This window comes from Zosterops lateralis (assembly GCF_965231275.1).
Source record: "Zosterops lateralis genome assembly, chromosome: 6".
Classification (NCBI taxonomy): Eukaryota; Metazoa; Chordata; class Aves; order Passeriformes; family Zosteropidae; genus Zosterops; species Zosterops lateralis.
The window spans coordinates 54,797,403-54,817,174 of record NC_139761.1 but is presented as its reverse complement, the minus strand read 5'-3'; the positions used below and the strand labels follow the sequence as shown (position 1 = coordinate 54,817,174).

The 19,772-nt window shown below is 41.4% G+C and overlaps 1 protein-coding gene across 1 annotated transcript in view; it reads left to right on the top strand.

Annotated features, from left to right (window-relative positions):
• Window positions 1-19,508, top strand: part of MICAL2 (microtubule associated monooxygenase, calponin and LIM domain containing 2) — a 117,852-nt gene extending 98,344 nt beyond the window's left edge. Inside the window, exons 31-36 of the mRNA XM_083864309.1 lie at window positions 5,095-5,189; window positions 7,087-7,179; window positions 8,571-8,664; window positions 14,100-14,199; window positions 15,365-15,438; window positions 16,318-19,508. Of these exons, the coding sequence (XP_083720435.1) occupies window positions 5,095-5,189; window positions 7,087-7,179; window positions 8,571-8,664; window positions 14,100-14,199; window positions 15,365-15,438; window positions 16,318-16,502 (641 nt within the window). The 3' untranslated portion in view covers window positions 16,503-19,508. The remainder of the gene's footprint in view (window positions 1-5,094; window positions 5,190-7,086; window positions 7,180-8,570; window positions 8,665-14,099; window positions 14,200-15,364; window positions 15,439-16,317) is intronic.
• Window positions 19,509-19,772: the final 264 nt, after the last annotated feature.

Here is a 19,772-nt window from a genome sequence, read left to right as displayed (position 1 = left end):
TCTCAGTTATTTATCTAAATAACCTACTAAATTTTGTCGACACACCTGTTTGTCTGTTGCTTCATGAAATTGCAACCCAAACTGTAACCACAAAATAGCTGCTGTGCCTCAGCAATAAAACCTGTATGTAGAATGTGAAGTCACTGAAATGCTCCCAGTGAGCTGCCAGATCCTTTTGCATCCCTTCTGCTTCAGCACTGCCACACATTTGTGAGGAAGATACAGTACCTAAACCACTTGATCTGGAACCCATTAAAACTGAGAGTCACTCCTGCTCTCATTCCTGAATTTTCGGATTGGATCCTTGAAGCATCCTTAATCCAACAACTCAGAAAACCAGGCATTCCCATTGAGCCAGAAGATGTTGAGGACTGCACTGAAGCCACAGAGAGTTGCTAGTTCACACTTCTCACTGTGTTCTTAAATGGGAGCCCTTTTCAGGGTCTGCACCACATCACTGCCCATCAACTAAGCCAAACTGACTTTGCTCTTAACTAAATGCATTACAATAATTGGTACGTTGTGCTCATACTGAAATGGGAAAAGTTCTAGCAAGGTTTGAGTAATGCTATACTTTATTTATGCTGAAAATAATTCGAAAAAACATGCTGGTATAACATGTGGCATTCCTCTGCTGTTCAAGCCAAAGGAGAAATTATTTTATTACAATTAAGAGAAATTAAATTATTACAGTTATTGAATATAGGCAATGCAAAGTTTGTTTAGGAAAAAAAGAAAATGAAGCTCTAATCTAGCTATTTTTCCAATAATCTGTTATCTTCAATGTTTCAACATTGTAGCTCTATGAAGTTTTTAAAACATTCATATCTGAGTGAATCTATATAGAGTAAAACTAGTAAAGAGCTGAGTCCTGCATGGCCCTCAAAAATGGCATTTCTGTCTTGTACAGGCACTTGTCAGAGGCCTAGCCTTGACAAACTTTAGTCATGAAGTGATGACAAGCTTTAGCCCACACTTCTTGTTATTATTTTTCTCTCTTGAAATTTACCACAAATTTTAAAAAAATTCTTTAATTAAAACAAACAAACAAACAAAAAACAACTCCCAGCACCTTGCAGAAGCTGATTTAATGAGACTACTCCTAATACTCCTCTTGGCTCTTTGCGGTAGGGCTTTCCTATCCTGTGTGGGGTCAAGCTTGATCTGTGCATGTATGGTTGGTATTGCATTGCACTGGTATTTTCTCCCTCAGTGGCTTGTGGATCCAGAGAATGAGCTGGGTGATAAAAGTTCATGGGCTTGAGATGAGCCCTGGCCAGCTCATGGCAGAGAAATCCCCTGGGGATTAACCAAATACTTAGAAACCACTTCTGATATTTAATATGTTCTTTCCTCCCATCCCTTCCTGCCACGTGCTCAGCCCCCAGCTGAAGCTCAGCTTGAAGAAGCAATCCTCACAAAAATGAAGAATCTTTGCAGCAGATTGCCTCTGGTTCAAACCTACACCTGCAGTGGCACCTTCCACATGGGTCATTCCAATTTCTGATGTCCAGCCTGATTTTAAGGCTTTCTGCTAAACACTTCCCCTCTGTTTCTGGTCCTCAGAGCCACTTGGAAGTTTGGGGCTGTGCAGAAATCCAGCTGCACAGACAACTTGTGTGAGACCTAGACAAAACTCACTGAATTAATGGGGGCTCATGTAAACTTTTCAGTGAGAGACTCGTTAAAAAAAAAAAAATCCAAAGTTTACCTGTAGAATATACAGCTGTCCACAAATAACAATGATGGACTTGCTAAGTGCTCTTCCAGATTTTTTATTTACTGCACAAATAACTTTAAGGCTTTTGTCCTCTGATGCTTCCTTTGTGTTCCAACCTGCAGTAAAACTCACCTCAAAAAACTGATGGATAAAATTGTTCAATCAGATGGCTAACAGTTCTCTCCTAAGCCTACTTGCCCTTTTGAAATTCAAAAAAATGCCAAAGTGCCATGTTAATTACTGATACTTAGGGCAGGAAAACCAATTCAGCTAATGAGAAAATTTAATGTGCTGTGAACTCATTTTGCTGATTTTGTGCACCCTCAGACTGGGAAGGGATCACTTGCAAATGTTGCAGGTTCCCATTACTGCACCATTGTGCCCCAGAAAGTCTGTGTGTTCAGAGCATTCTGCTCAGTGAGGACACTGCTCTTGCACTGATTTTGTATTTTAGAAGGGGAACTGAGGCACTAGAAGATTAATTACTTGTGTAAGACCACATGAGAAATCTGTGGAGAAGCAGAGATCTGAAACCAAATAGCCAAGTCCTCTCTTTCTACTGGTCTTTCTACTGGACTTCTACTGGCCATTCTTTCCATTTCCTACCAGCTTCCATCTGGTTTTGGAGATATGTGTAACTTCATCTCTCTCTTTTGCAAAACACTGAAGTTCTTACAGTGGTCAGGATTAACTCCCATGAGTTTTACAAAAATATGCAATCTTGGACAGTCACAGAGGAAGCCAACAGATTAATACAGCATTATGTTATCAAAACAGTTCCTGCTCCAAGCCACTCTGTGTATTTAGGCTGCAGTCACTGCCATGACACAAAGACACCCCAGGAAAGAAAGGGAAGCGAGCTGTGACAGGTAGATTGACACCAGTGGCGGGTTTTCCCCATAAATCTCCAGGACAAATCTCCAGGACAACCAGTAGTGCTCCCATATGTAACACAAGGAATCACCTCATGAGTCTCTTCACTTGACACCTCCCTCACTTTCCAGAGGACCTCAGGTTTCCTGGGAAAAGGAGTACCTTGGATGTTCATGTTAAAGGAGAGGTTCTCAAAGGCATTGCACTTTCATCTGAGGTCTTGTTCCATGGGGAGGGAAAGCTCAGGTATAACATAAGCTAATTTGGAAATTAGGGAGATGCTAGAGTGCTCAGGAAAAAAGAAATATTTAATAAATAACTCCCAATCTGAAGGAATGAGATACCTGAAAAGTCAACGTCCAAGTCTAGAAGACTTGAGTTAATATTTGGAAAAGAACCTATGTTTTTGAGATCAGTTCTGTAGCAGATCAAGCTTTAAGGCATGGCATATTTAGAGGCAAATTATTATCATCTAACTTTAGTATTGCAGTTCTAAATTTCAGATTTTAATGACTCAGTAAAAGTCCCTAAGTTTGAACGTTTTTGTGTTTGCTTTGTCCAAATTCTCACAGCTGTTGGCCAAATTCTGCCTATCCTACCCTGTTTGGTTTGAGGGTTTTTTTGGGTTTTGGTTTGGGGGTTTTTTGTTGTGTGTTTGTCTCACTGTGTTGGAGCAGGCTGCTTCTCCTCCAGACCTTGTAACGCTTCCTAAATTATTGATATCACCCAAAGGGGAGGGCAGGGTTAACTTATTCCCAGCATAGCTGAGAGAAGAAAGGGAGCATGTAATTGCTTGTGTTTCCAGCCCTGCCAGGCTCAAGGTCTGCCTTTTGCATATTGTGGAATTTGATTTCTCCTGTGGCGTGACTGCGGGGTAGTTACTGCAAACCTCTGGCTGCACAGGGAAAAGCAAGGTGGGGAAGTTGCTTGTTAAAAGAAGCAGTGGCTGATGCTCCCCACAGCTGGGAAAGGCTGAGGACAGGTGAAATGTAGCTGGATGTGCAGAGCAGGGTCAGTGTGGCAGTGCTGTGACCACGAGTCCCTGGCAGGCTCCAGGCAGGAGCTGTGTGGCTTCTCCAGGCACTGCGGGGCAGGCAGGTGAGGGCAGGCAGCTTGGGCACGTCTGGAGCTCACACCTATGGGGCTGGAGACCCACCTGGAGGGCTGCTGCACCTCCCTGCCCAAGGACCTGCACCCCGAAGAGGGTGACAGGACCCAAGTCTGCTCCACTGAGCCCTCTGAGCTTGCAGCTGCACTGAACACAAGGACTGGGCACTTCTAAAACTGAGATGGCTAAAAAATACAAAACCAGAATCTCTGCCTCAAATTACTTGTATTTGCTTTTATTGCTTTACTGTCTGAGATGAACACGTTTCACAGATCCTGAGTTTAAATTAGGGCTAGAAGCAAAACTCCTGCTTGAGCCCTGGGACCCAGAGCAAGGCAAAGAAGAAACATCTATGCCGGGAGAAGGGGAGGTGATTTTAATCAGAATACACCTAGAAAGCCAACTGTTGCCTTGTAGATACAAAGGAAAACTAACACAGTTAGCTTTAAGTAATGTACATTTCCAAGATGCCCAGCTGTTAACCATTAACCCCGTAGCAGGTTGAAGCATAGGGACAGATGTTCCAAAAGCGGCTTTATTTTCTGAAATGAAGAGAATGAAGCTATGCATTAGACAAATTAAGAAGAAATTCAAATATTTACACCCACTTGAAACAAGATGCTGGAAAAACAGGCATGATAAAATTGCTGCAATTAAATGTAATTTAATTTATAATTCTGAAAGCATGCTTCTTCCAAAGGCAGACTTTGAGTTTTCCTTATGGACTGTATTGTTGTGATGTATGGATTTTCCTGACTTCTTATGGCATTTTAATCAACAGCCCAATGATGTGATAATATTCCTAAAGCAGAAAAATAAGTGACGTTTGTTTAGACATAATTAATGAAATATTTATGTTGCATGAGGCTGTGTGATAAAGCCCTGTTCTCTTAGTCCATTTGCTTCTGATTACATTTGTGATTTTTTTATATGACCAGACATTCTGACGCCAACTATTTTACACTGAGCAGATGTCATGTAGTAAAAATGGGTGCCAGATGCTACAAGCCACATAAGGGTAATTTGTTTAAGAGCTGGCTCAGACTCTGTGCATTCAATTACGCTCTATAGTGAGCTATATACAATCATTTGGGTAATATGGCTAACTTCAGATATACATTTTAATGAATGTTGAGTGCATTCAGAACAGCGTGCTACATGCAGGGTGCTCAAGGAATTAATTTATTTGTTTGTAGTACCTAGAAAAAAATAAAATAAAATATACGGCCAGACAGTTTTTGACAGGGATCAAAAATTTAATTAGCACAGTCAGCTGAATTTCCAAATTGCTCTAGGTGCTGCTAATTAGAACTCAGGGCAGGTGCAAAGTGTCTGTTTAAGTTAAAAGAATAGTATCTTTTGCTTCACTGACCATTTTGGTTTTGTGTTTTAGGGTATGAACATGTACCTGTCAGAAGACAAGCTACTGAGTATTCTACTTCATCCTCTGATGAGGAATTTGAATCTAAGCCTTCATTAACCCCCAAGGTAATCTTGAGTTGGAAACAGAAAGGTTTTTTCCTTAGCTGGGCTGTATTTAAAATTCATCATATGATTTTGATCTAAAACACGCAGCAATTCCTCGAAGTGGGGATCCGAACGTTGGAGGTTACATGTCAAGGAGAGAAAATACATTAAGACAGATGAGCATCAACATTTCTTTTACCTCTTTGGATCTTCAATTCCCCCAGGTTATACCAGTGCTGACAGAGGAGGTCCTAATTTGACAAACAGACATGTTTCACTGAAGCCACTTTGAAGCTGATTCTTAAGCGACCTTAATATGTGGCCCAACAAGCAAACTATTGAAAAAAATAAACCAAACAGATGCAGATTTCCTTTGGGAGAATACAAATTGATTTGAGAAGCGCTGCAGGCAGGTTGCCTGGAAAACACTCTCTTTGTGGCTCACACACTTGTGCTGATTAGGATAAACACCCAGGCCCTGTACCCTGAAACTGCAGGAGCAGGAGCCGAGGGGGTACAGCACCCTGAACCCTTCATACCCAGCTCTGATGGGAAAGAAACACAGCTTTTATTGTCTGAATAGCTCCTCAGAAATGTGTTTATCTCTTTCCTGTGCAGATTATCAGTAAATGTAATTAATAGTATGAGGTGGCCTTTTGATTTGCTGCCTTTGGGGGTGGGGGGAAGAGGAAGGAAAACAAAGTACTGAAAAACACTGAAAGATATGAAAGGTAAGTGGGACTTTGAATGGAAACAGAGGAACCAAAGCACAGCAATGTGTGGCAGCACTTGTCCCCAGTGGCTCTGTGTCAGGATGTGCTGAGATGGCAGGATTCTTCATTCATCTTTCCTGTCACGGGAAAGACAATCTATAGTACAATAATGTTATGGTGAATTAAAGAGGGTTTAAATAGAATAGAGAAAAGAAGGGAGACATGGGAGCAAATTGGATAAAAGCAACAGCAATTCAGGCAGTCACAGGGAGGGCAGGACCAGGCAGGAAGAAGGCAGAGCTCCAGGGAAGCTGCCAGAAATGGGAAGAAGGGTCAGCTGTTGCACATGAGCAACAGCAGTGATTCAGCTTTGATGCACATTCCCCACTCAGTGTACTACTTTCAGCTGCCTCCTTCCATCCCTTTTCATGGCAGTTCTGGTTGCTGTTTTGCCAGAGCCACCATTTGTATCTGGCAAAACTAGGTGGGAAAAATTTTAGTGACCTCCTGGCTGGTGAATTTTTTTAATTGTCCAGTCAATGGTGCTCATGTATCCTGCCCCCTCAAGAATGGGAACACCACAGCCTTGAAGCACTTCAGGACAGCTTGGGTCAAAGGCAAGATGGAGCAATGGCAGGTGATTCCCTGCCCAGCCCTGCAGCATGTGCTGTCCTGATCTCCTGACAACAGCAACAAGTGCCCTGGGGAAAAGCAAAAATCTCTGTAATGCAGCAGAGAAATGGTGTTAGGGAAGGTTTCATAGGGCTTCAGGTAGTGTCCCATTATGTGAATTTACCACTTTCTAGCTATAGCAGTGGAAATGAGTCAAATTTCCTTAAACTGGCGCTTTCCTCAGCCTGTGTATAGTGGGGTGTTGCTCACAGTCAGCTTTGTGATTTGGAAACGTTTTATTGACACTCACTCAGGGTTGCCTTAGGAGCTTGTAATGATTTATTATGATGTAGCAACATTTACATGCATAGCAAACACATGTAAATGTTCCTACATGGATGTTTCCCTTTTGCCCCAAGCAGCCTGCAGGAGCTCCCCCTGCTCTGGGCAGGGGGTGGGGTCAGACTGTCCCCAGGAGTCAGTTCCAACTTCAACTGGGGGGAGCTCCATCATGCTGGGGGAGCTTTGAGGAAAGCTGCAATGGCATACTTATGCTTTGATTGCCTTTTTCTTCCCCTCTGTGTCTTTTATAGACAAAAAGGGCTATCAGAAAGAGAAGGAAGCTGGAGAAGGAGACAAAGCAGTTGATTAAACAAGAGGAGCTGAAGAGGCTTCACAAAGCACAGGTGAGAATGTAGCTCGCAGATGTCCCCTTTGTCTCCCAAGAGTGACTTGTAAGTGCAGGGGTACCCAAAATGGGCTCTGCACCTCCCCTCACTCCTTAGTGTGGCTGACAGCCCTCTGGGCTGAAATTCCCCCAGCCAGCAGCAGCAGGAGGAAGGTCCATGTGGCAGGGCCCTGCATCTCTCTGGGGCACAAATCCATGTCAGTCTCCAGAGATCATAGTTTTGTAAATGGACATGAAGAACAAGAGGAAATAGTGACTGATGAGAAGAGAAGAGGGAAAGAGATAGAAAAGGGAAATAACATCAACCCCGTAGAATATAAGAAAATCAGCCATTACCTCTGTGCATTACAGGAGGATACAAAAATACAGGGTCTCTCCCTGCCACAACAACAAAAGTGAATATTTTTTTTTTCCTAATGAGAAGAAAGTCACTTCATTTTATACAGTCCCTGCTCTTCAGAAAATGCTAAGCTCTGGACTCTACTGGTGTATTATTATTTCCAATTAGAGTTTAAGATTTGTAAATGCACTTCTGCACAATCTGATCTCAGATGTATCCTATTTAATACAAAGGAAGAGAAGCTATGTTTTAATTTTTATCTGAGAATTGGAAATTATCTCAAGGTAACATTAGATGCATATGTGACTACTCTTATTTTAATGCTTTGTGGAGACAATCAAGTCCAAACTTTTAGAATGATCTTTTGTATTTGTTAGGCTGTTGCTGAGGGCTTGGCTTGGAATGCCCTAACACACCCTGAAATAGGAACTGCTGAGCATCTGTCTTTGACATTTCAACCTTTAAAGGTGTTTCATGCTTTTTATCCCCCCCACACCTCTAAAAATCTTACTTCAAAGGGAATGGACAATGGATGTATAAATCCTTCCTGAAGTGCCACCGAATTGTCACATATTAGCTATTAGAGCCTTTTCTTTTTGGGTCCAAAGCTGGTGATATATAAAAGCAAACCAAACGAAATCCCATGGACAATAAAATAGCCAGCAGAATTTTCCAGCTGTAAACCTTCCCTATTTAGATGAGCTTTACTAATGTAATATCTCAGAATATATGTCCCTGAATATGAAAGTAGTGACTTTTTATGCCTTGTGAGGAGACACACAAATGTTATGATCTCTCTTTTACTATGGGAGAGCTAAAACTCAGAAAAAAAGTGAGGTTCTTTTGGTGCCTGTGATACTCACATAAAATTGTGATGGACACCTAGTGGTATATTTAAGTTGCTCAGGTGCCTGGTACACTCAATGAACCAGCAAGAGCCAAGACTCCTCCAAGACCTTTCCAAGCTGTTTCTCTAAGCACTGAGACCATCTCTTGCCTTTGAGTTTCGAAGCTGGGTCTGTAGCTTTTCTATCATTACATTTTTGCAGGCAGTCCAGCGCCAGCTAGAAGAACTGGAGGAAAGACAAAGAGCTCTGGAGAAATTTGGTGTTAAACTGGAGAGAGAACTAAGAGGAGAAGCAGGTACACAAAGCAGATTTCTCTTGTTTGGTGGTGGGATTTTTAACCTGTTCCGAACCAGAGGGTTTTAATGGTTGTCGTGGAAATAGTTTGGTGCAAAATCTGTAAAGGAACAATTAACTGGCAGGACAAAAATTATTGATAAACCTTTTTCTCAAACTCTCTGTTTGCTCCAGCACTTTTACATTGAATGCTTTAAATTTTCTGTTGGTTATCACAGATTTGGAATTATTGACAACACTATTGAACCTGAATTTACATTTCTCCCAACACCACCCCACCCCCCTCTTTTTTTTTTTTTTTTTTTTTTTTTTTTTTTTTTTTTTTTTTTTTTTTTTTGTATTTAAGTCCCATCCTGAGCTTAATTTCATCTTGTGGAGGGGACCAGTGAGGTTTCCAGGAGCTGTATCTCAGTTACCAAGCCAGCAGCAGCCCGTGCCTAGTAACGGAGTCCTTAATGACTTTCCTTGAGTGTGAAATGCCATTAATATGATTAGAGCCAGTGGCCATGCTATAGCAACAGCAGCCTGCAGGCACACACACAGGCCCCAACAGCACAGCATTTCCCCCAGTGGGCAGAAGGTGACAGGGGTACAGGGGTGTCACCCCGGCCCTGGCCAGAGGCAAGGTTTCCCCTCACTTGAGCCAACACTCCCAAGAACCCAGGATTTTGGGATCCTGCCTCTGGCCAACCTTGGCACTGCTCCCCAGCACACACGGGGTGAAGCAGAGGGAGAAGACTCCCAGAGGCTCCTGCCAGGCTCAGAATGGGGGTGGGAGTGTGAACTGTGCCCCTAAGGGACTTCAGAGGGGGCTGTGGGTCTGTGCTGAAGGGACTGACAGCCTGAATGTAAATGTGTCTTTATTTACCTCCACTTCAGAAAACTGAGCCTTCTGTTTTCCTGACAGGCAGTTGCACAACACAGAAAGCACAGACATGTTTTGGCACCTGATCTTGTTGTTGTCTTAACCAGGCAATTCAGTCCAACCCCTCCATGCTGGCCTTTTTAATGCCATATTTCATAGCAGCTCTCAACCCTATTCTGACACTGCACTAATCAGTTCAGCAAGAGAGTATTTGCCCAACTTTTCATCCTTATTAACTGATTCCCTAGAACTGATCATGTCAGTCTATTCCAAATTTTATTTAAAAATTTATCATCTCTTTTTCTTAAATGAAATCATAACCCTTTATCAAACAGCACCCCCCTTACCGCCCGTGAGAAAGTCTTGCTAAAAAGAGAATTTGGAGAGTTAGCTTTCTTTCTTCTGATTTGTATAAAGGTGGTTGTTTTCTGGAAACCTTAAAAATATAGAGGGACAAGAAGCTTCTAGCTCTCAGGATAGACACAGGATAAATGGCCTAGAGCCACTTCTTGTTGTTGCTGTTTTGACAACCGCATTTCCTAAAGAAGGCTGTCTGCCAAGAGATCGATGCTTCTCATTCTCTTACCATCCTTGGTAATTGGATTGCCCTCATTAAGGTGAAAGTACGGGTTTTTTTCTCCCTGTTGATTGTTTGTGTGTAGGTGGCCAGTTACAAATAGGGCAGATACTGAAATGTAGGATGTTACTCTCTCTCTCTCAATAACTCTTCTGGTGCAAAAGCACGAAGCCACGAGTTCCCCAGACAAAATGTGAGTGCTTTGTTGCTCGTAGTAACATATGTGTAATGATGCAGGAATTGGTGAGTTTAATATTCTGTTCAAGCTTCCTAAAAATAATGAGCATTATTGTTTAATGAATGACCAGTGTTTATTAGGTTAAGTTGTATTTAAGCAGGTCTGCGCTTATGCAATTCAAGTGATTTAATAGGTATTATTAAGGTAATTAGAAAACGATCACAGTTCAGCAATAATATTGAGCTGCAAAGGTTGTGAATAACCAAATTTAGAGGCAGGCCTGCAAACACCAGTCTTCAGTGACATTTACGCAACTCTCCTCTAATAATTCTGTAAGCCTGGGATGAATGGCCTCTTTGTTAGGGGGAGTTATTCATTAGCTCCTCAACTGAATTAGAAGAGAACATGCGTGGGTGCGAAACAACTGCCATGAAGACTGATGAGCAAAATGAGGTTTTGATGATCTTCTAATTGTAGTGACAAAAATTCATGCATTAGAAAAAAAAAAAAAACAACCCAAAAATGACTCCCTGAAAAAAATCTGAAAAAGATGAGGAGAAATAATATCAGTCCTATGAATAATTTTTCCTATTTTTGTTATTTCCTTTATCCTGCCTCAAAATATCAAATAATAAATCACTGCTGTACCGTTGCTTTGTTTTCCACTGACATTTGTGAAGGCTTATGGAGAGCTTCTGCCTACAGGAAAATACAGAAATAAAAATCTCAAAACACGTTTTCCACTGAAATTAGCATAAGGGCTCAGTTGACTAAACAAGCCATGAACAATGATGGTAAAGAAGAAAGCCTACATTGAGAGAATGTTAGGAAATGTCTCCATGCTTTGGAAGGTGAAAAAATATCTGCACATGTTGTAGCCAGGTTTTGATTTCATAAAAAACATATCTGAGGCATCTTGGAATTTTCAACAGGGTCAAAAGAAATCAGTTGCAAGCCTGCAGAAATAAGGAATAGGAGTTTTAACTGTACCTAAAAAGGTGCAAACTGGCCAGGATCCTTCTACTGTGTGATGACTGAATGGAGGGACAGTGAAGCATCAATCTGGAGAACAGAAGGTTCAGGTTTTAAGAGGAGTGTTCAGTAAATACTCCTCCACAGCCTGCACAATTCCCTCAAAAGTGATAAAAACACAAATACCTGTGATGTAATTAGAAGAATGTCTGATTTTCAAATGGATCTCAGTAAGCAGAGCCTCGGGTAAACAAGGAGGAAAGGTTTGCTTTAGCAATGCTGTAGGGAAAAGCCAACATGGCTCACAAAACAAGCTCACAAACTGTTTTCTCTCTAACCTATAGAAAGATCTGTCAAAATCTGCATTATCCAAAATGCTTCTTTGGTTCGTTATGCCCTTGGAAGGCATCAAGCACACCATCAGGCTCAAATAAGTATTAACATTGGTAGTAACAAACATTTGAAAACCTCAGGGGAAAAATGTCCCGGGGAACACTTAGGGGACATTCAGTGGGATGGAGGAGGAGGCAAAACAAGAGCTACTTTTATTTCACCTTGCACGGAGGATTGTGCAAAAATTAATTTTTTTTGCAAAGTGCATTATCTTTGCTTACCTCCATCAACCTACAATACAGTCTTTTATTAGATATACAGAGCTTTCAAAGTGTAAAGAGGAAAAGTTAAAAGAAGGAATATTTTTGCCTAAACAAGGAAATAACAAAAATGGAACAGTAACCTTTTGTGTCTGTGCTGCACTAATGCATTACAGCAACTGCGGTGTTTTTACTGACAGTAAAATCGATCAAATTTTGATGATGCCACCATTTCTTATGGTGGCATACAAAGACCTAAGGCTCTGAACACTAATGCTGCATCCCTGAATTGAGAAACTGGGACTGCTCCCGCAGTCACTCTGAGAAGACACTTCTTATCACCACTTGTTGACCTGGAAGATCCCACAGGAATATATCCATGACTGCCAAGTTGTAATGGAATCAGGCAGGAATTGAAGAGAGACTACTCTGCCTTCTCTCACAGTTTTGTCCTCCTGTTTCATGGTAATTTCCAGTTGGGGTCAAGTCCTGATGACAAACTGCGGACTGCACCCATGGCAGTGTGACTCCTGTCCTTGGTGTGGGGCCCAGGGAACTCCTCCAATGCTGGCAGGAGGTGCCTTGGGTTCCCTGGGATGATGGTGTCTGGGGAAGGCACGCAAAGGGGCTGGTGATCCCAAACACCCAGCTGTCCTCCTCAGCTCAGGAATTGGCCAAAGGGCCTCACTGGGTGGCATTGTTGCTGCCCCAAGGAGATGGGCTTTAAACTGCTGCTTTTGAGTGGAGTCAGACCCTGGCTCTGACCTTAGACTAAGGGGCAGCTGGAGCTATAGAGACAAGAGGGTAACTCCTGGGGCAAAAAACAAAGCACATTTCAAAATGACAACAGAAAGGCATCAGAAACACTGCTGAACTGCCCAGGAGTCTGGCTGTCTCTCCCCTTGGTAATCTAGTTAAATGATACTCTTGTAATTGGTGTCTCTGGAGCTTTAACCTGAGACCTTTTGGGTTAAGTTTCAGTGCTCTCAGTCATATAAAATAAAGGTGTAGTCCCTCTTAAAGTAGGAGAAATCATATAGGCTTCTATCCACAGAAAACCGCCAGGCTGGTTTGTGGGGATTTTATTCTTGGTTATGTAGCATTGTGATGTAAAGACTGAGGAGGAGAGAGCTTGTTTCCCTGTCTGCTGGCAGTACTCCTTTTGCTTCATCCTAAATCTGGCTATTCTCTGCTTCCAAGTGTGGTGGGGAGTGCAAATACCACGGGCTGGGGCAGGAGCATGGGCTGGCTGGTTGCTTTATGCTTCTGAAGGTGCCAGTGTGTCCCTTGGATAGTAGCCTCAACCTGGAGCAGTGTAAGATATTTGCTTCCCACCAGTGATCACCATTTAGTGGCAGCAGGCAGGAAGGGGAGAACAGATGTGGGAGGTGTGTTGGCAGTGCCATTGCTGTCGCTCAAATTCTGCATCGAAGGGAGGTGGGGTGGCTTTGTTTTGAGAAAAAATGAATGGAAAATGTGAAGTCATGAGGATGTTAAAAAGGACAGCAAGGAAAAGAAATCCATAGGTGCTCTGACTTGCCATTTTAAAACACCCAGGGGTTGTTCACTGCCAAAGAATTTTGTACAGAGGGTATTTTAGGAGAGTAAAGGTCCTTACCCGGTGAAAGAGATCCACCCTTTTCTTCAGCAAGGCAGAGACAAGCTGTGAGCTTTTTGGGAGAAAGGCTGCCTAGCAGTGATTCCTTGGCCCAAAGTGTTATAAAACCACCCAGTAATCATAGACTTGTCATTCAAAGCAGATGCAGATTTAGAGGCCAGTTGACAAGTGAAGGGAAATTTGTGCCTGATGTCCACTGGAAGCAGGGATTAAGTTGCTACTTGCCGGTGTGTGCATCCTGAAGGCTAGTGGTGTTAATGGAATATCCACCTAGACACAGTTCAGCTCTGAAGCCCAGTTTCAACAGAGACACTGTCTTCCCAAAGGCAGAGCTAAGAGACAGAAATAGTGCCCATTAAAGTCTATGTGATTATTTGAAAGGAAAAAATTTAGGACAAAAGTGTTTTAAAATCCAATGCATCTTTAGCTGCAATAAGCCACAACTGTCAACCAAAAATAGACAAAAATGTCATACCTGCTGTATTCAGCCATTACTGGGGTAAGTTGCATACAGCAAAACCACCTCCATTTGAAGTCATGTAGGCTTACACAGGAGGACTATTGAAGCAGAATTTAGTTGGCAAAAGCATTGGAAAGAAAGCTGTAAAGCACATCTAAATCTATTTCACACAGATTCAGGCACAAAGGACGAAAATCAGATGCTACATGAATGGTTTGAGCTGGTCATGGAGAAGAATAAATTAATGCGTTATGAGTCTGAGCTCCTGATTATGTAAGTAAGGACAAGCATTAGTTTTAAAAATGGGGAGGGGAGAGGGAAAAAAAAAATGTACTCACAACACACCTGAACACCTTCTTGCATGCTGCATTTGAGACAGCTAAGGAACAAAATCCAGAGTAGCCACAACCTGTTTTGAACATAGATTTGCAGCTGAGGCCCCCTCGTCCTTCTCTCTCATGTGGTTCAAACATTTCAATTCTGTATGATGCTCTGAACCAATGTGGCACAGCGATGCTCTGCCTTCACATAATGTGGGTCTAATGAACACCAGGGCACCTTCTCCTAGGGACAAAAATAGTCTGACAAACTCATCTGTTTTTATTGGACATAGGAAAAAAGATCTAGAAATTCATTGCAGCCATGAAACAAGCAGCTGCACCAACACAAGAAGCAAATAAAACCCACCTCAGATGCCACTGTTGTGGCTGGTGGAAGCAATGTTTGCTGTAGCTCCCTCACCTCACCTCCCTGCAAAAACACTCAAGGTGGAGGTGACTCCCAGCTATTTTCTCCACTATTTGTGGGCAATGTGGGAAGGTGATGGGAGCCTCAACAATCCCAACTTACCCCTGAATTTCCCACCTGTGCAGGCTGCTCACTGCCATTTATCATTTCCTTATTGCTCAGCCCAGCCCTGAGCTCCAGCTGCACCCCAGTTTATCCCCAGCTGTGCTGGGGGCTGAGCCTTTCTGGCCCCTTGTCATGGAGTGCTGTAGTAGCAATGCTTTCTTCTCACACTGCCTGTGAGTTAAAAAGGCAAGAGTGGGCTGCTTTTAGTGCTGCAGGACACAAAATGTTGTTGTCTGGATGTGTTCACGTGTTAAATCCTTTGCCTCCTGGTGAGGCCCTTCATGTGTGGATTCAGCCCTATTCAAAATTACACTGTGGGTGCCACCAGCAAAGCACAGATGGTTCAAAGCCTCAGGCACTGCTGTGTGTGTGGGAGTTTAACCCCATACATAATGTAAAAGGTGGCACTGGCACTTCTGGAGCTGCTCTGGAGATGTTGGCACAGGCAAACCTTTTAGTGTTGGCAGCCCAGGAGGAGAAAATACCAGATAAACAGAATGCAGAATCTTGTAATTGAGATCATATTAACATGCATGTCTTCACTGAAAAAAAGCTGCTTCTTTAACATACTTTTTGCTGCTCCCAGAGCCCAAGAGCTAGAATTGGAGGACCACCAAAGCAGGCTGGAACAAAAGCTGAGAGAGAAAATGGCCATTGATGGTAAGTCAGAGGGGACAGTGTGCTCCAGCCCACCAGGACAGACCGTGCCAACCCTGTTTGCTCCAAAAAGAACCAGGGTGGCTGAGGTTCATGTGCTCCCTCTGAGAGCAGCTCAGCCAGCAAAATGTGAGGTCTTCTCATCTGATTCCTGGTGAAGACAAGCTGAGCTGACCTGCCCAGTTCTACACTGAGCTGATCAGAAGCACTGCACGTGTAATTGCACTAATTGTGCTCTGCAGGCAGCAATGTCCAGCTGATGGTGGACAGCAATGGAAAGTAACTTCTTCAGTCACCTAAACAGAAGAGGTTATCTGCTCTTATGCAGCATTTGATGGCTACCCCAGTGTTTTGGGACTGCTTTGAGGTATTTGGGATTACAGGTTGGGCTTGTCCTTTCATTTGGGATTTGAAAAGGAGCATGGGGAGGAGCAATGCTGGGAGAAGAGTGGTTCCATACCACTGAGTACCCCAAAATATCCTGTTGTGTTCTAGGCATGTGGATTGCAAGTGACGGCAGTTTTCAGTACGTTTTCTGAAAAATGCTTTCCATTTTCTTACAGGTACTACATTTCATGTTGGGATTTTTACCTTAGAAGCTAAATTCAAACTACAGCTTAATTGCTTCTATAATTACGTAGTGCTTTCCCTATCCCTTCTAGTTAAATTTTGTTAAAAGATCTACTCTAGACCCTAGGAATCCTAATGGTCAACTTCAAATGGCCCAAATCCAGGAGAAAATTTCCCTGAACTGTAACTTTAACAATACTAACTGCTATTGAGTGCATTTGTCATTGACTATAATGATAATTCAAGCTGTGCACTAACAGCTAAAATGCAAACAGTGATCTGGTTCTTAAGCTCTTTTTTGTCACGTTTTAGACAGCCTTAAAGATGAGATGGATCTGAATGAGGAGGATGAAATTTTTACCGAGATGATGAAAGTGGTTGAAGAAAGGGACAGACTCGTATGTGCCTTAGAAGAGCAGAGAGTGAAAGAAAGAGCAGAAGACCAGCACTTTGAAAGCTTTATATTATCTACAGGTTATCAGCTGAGCAGGATTTAAACAGCCACATGCAAATAAACATCCTTTCAGCAGCATTCCCTATCACAGAGATACAGTCTTCTGGAAAATGAAGGAATCCGAATTTGAAATCAGCTTATTTGGGAAACACGTCATTTTGTTATCAAAAGCTTTAAAGCAGTTCTTTTGCTTATACCAGAGACAGTCATTTCACTGTCAGCTCAAAGGATCTCTGGGATACAGATTTGGACTGAATTTGCCTGTCTCATAGGCACCAGGGTCTGTGAAAGGGAAATCAGAGCTCCATTATTCTCTTGGAATTTTATTTTAATGCTGAGAGTAGAGTTTCTGAGGGACATGATGACATCATTTAGTATTTCTCAGACAGCCTTACTCTCCATCTGTTAGTCTGAATCTCTGTGTGGCTTTGTTAATATTTTGGCACAGCCAAGCCATGGTCAACTGTAGAAAAGTCAGAAAAGAAGCATCTCATAAAAATAGGGTTAGTCTTTATTTCTGGTGGAGGAAGAGTCATTTGACTAATGACTACATATAAGCACTTACTAAAACTACTGTAAATGCAATGTCAGAAATTAATTTTTCAGGTATTTATCAGTTTTATTGCACTGCGTATTTTCGAACAAGAAGTTTAAGCAATATTAAATCCCTGCATTTTTTAAAATTATAAGGGAATATCAAAAGGGTGACTATCCTTACAGCTGTTACATGCTCAAAAAAGTTTCTGTATATCAGAGATTAAGGTCTTTAAAATAAGATAAAAGATAGTTTAAAAATAGTAATTCTGACCCAATTGATATTTATAGGGCAGACTTTACTATGACAAACTTTACAATTTCTTCATAAAATACATCACAAATTGTATTGTTGGGTGTGATGAATGGTATAGCAATTAAAGACCTCCCTGAGAATAATCCCATAAAAAACCTGGAAAAAATGTTGAGTTTTTAATATCAACATTTGAGTTGATATTATATTGAGTGTATTTAAATTACATTTATCTTGCTGCTTGGTAATACATGCATATTTTTTGTTTAAAGGGACCATCTCCTATCTTTTTTGTACATGCATTTGTAGGTATTGACAAAACAGCATGCAGAAATTCTCCTCATTTAAGTAACTTCTTAAATCTGAGATAATTCTGCAATTTAAGAATGGCAGTATTCCCAACTGTATGTGTGACGCACTAGATGTTCAAACTGGAAAAAACAAGGGGAAACTGAAAGACTGGTTTGGGTTGGTTTTTTTTAAAATATCATTTTACCTCGTGCTCTGAAGATTTGATGTTCTCATTATTTTGTGGATGGTGCTAATTTGCAGCATCTGCCTATGGTACAGCCAAAGATAGAAGCACTCCTGTTAAAAAAGCTTTAAACTGGAAAACCTCTTGGTGAGTACTGGTAAAGTAACAGACATACTGGATCCTATCACAATAATTTAGGAGTTATTTTCAAGGGATTTGGGTTTTTGTTTGGGATTTTTTTTTCTTCTGTATTGCAAGAAATTTGAAATACCCTTTCTAAAGGTAAAAGCAAGTTTTTGCTATTGGCCACACTTAAATAATATATCTCTGTTGGTGAAAGCTTTATACTATTGCTCTGCAGTATTTATTTGTATTTATTTATTAGACTGTTTAGAGAGGGCAAGAGCGTCAGGTTACATTTTACAATTTGGATGTTGTCTCTGATTTTGATTGAAAAATGTGTATTTTTAACTGCTGTGTACAGCAAAGCTGTGCATTGTAGAGTAGACAGCTTTATAGGTTTGGTAAATAATTAGCAGTAAAATATGAATTAAGATTCTAAACAATGTTCTCAGTGACTGTAACTTGAAGGGATACCCTTAAAACACAGCATTCAGGGCTTTGACATATAATTTGTCCTTCATCACAGTGAAAAGACATGGAAGAATCCTTAAATGTGTTCCAAAATAACCACTAGACTTTTTTTCCGCCCCTCTCATTCATAGGCTAAGCATACCTGATCTTCAGATGACATTTTTACTGAGATGGATTGCAGTGATTGATTTTTTTAGGCTAACTCTATTACTTAAGACTGACACAAAGTAGGAGAGACAGAGCAGCAATAAATATTTTCATTTTCTCTGTTGAGATCTGCTGGTATTTCCAGTTTTGTGGAGAAGATTTCTGGGGTTTATCACTGTCCCCAGTCCTGCCTCATGCAGTCCTATAGAAAAAGACAGTCTAGGAAATGTCATCATTTTCTCTGAGAGTCATAATGATTTCAAGGTATTTTTTAAAAGTTTGAAAACAAAATTCTTAGATCTTTAGACAGGAGAATTCTGCAGAAATCTCCAGTTATATCAAAGATTGGGGTTTTCACCTCACTTTTACAATTAAGAAGTCCATTCATATTAGTGTTGCTATTGTAAATAAACCCTGAGGTTTCAGTTTACAGCAGATACCTGTTCAGCTATAAAACCAAACTCCAAAGGGTGCTTTCCCTTTAGTTCCAAAGATCTGCATTCTTGAGAGTATCAGAGTCCATGGAAGCTGAGGGCCATCAGAACAAAAATATCCTTTGCTAAAGAAAACCATGCTTTTCTGCATGCCCTGTGGTTGTTACACATGCTCCACCCAAAACTGTCTGCTCTTGGGTGGAAAAACCTGTCAGGCTACTGCTGCCCTCCCTGATATTAAGTACCTCACAAGATTAGATCCAAAAATAAACTGTGCAAGTGATTTAGAAAATCATAAACTCCTAAGTAATTTAAAGCAGGTCTTTGTGTATTGTGAGAGTAGAGAAGGGGGTTAAAAAAAAAAAAAAAAGAGAGAAGTTATGTGCACTGTTCACAGGTCAGTTTTATGGTTGGCTTGTACTAGAATATTTAAACACTGGTTTTGTTATCAGTTTTCTTGCTGCTCAATCTTTTCTGTTACTTGGCTCACTAATTTATAATAGATTTGTTCATTTTTAAGTTCATGGCACTGTCATTTCGGGGTATAATGTGATGTGCTGGAATGTACCGAGTGTGTCTAAATGGGTTGGTTGTGAGAAATTTTCTATTTGAAAAAATAAAGTTCTGTCTTACTCTTTGAAGTCCTCAAATCATTTCCATAGAAATTTCTCTCCACTGACACCTACAGCGCTACGATGCGTGATGAGAACAGATCTATAGGTAAGAAATTAAATCATCTTCTGAACTCATGTACTGGTAAGTAAATCACAGCATCTTGCAGTGCACAGGTTCCTTTTTTAGCTCAGAAATAGCAACACTCTGAGGTTAGGGGGCATCTTTAACAGCAGAGATTACAAACCCCAGGAGACCAACAAC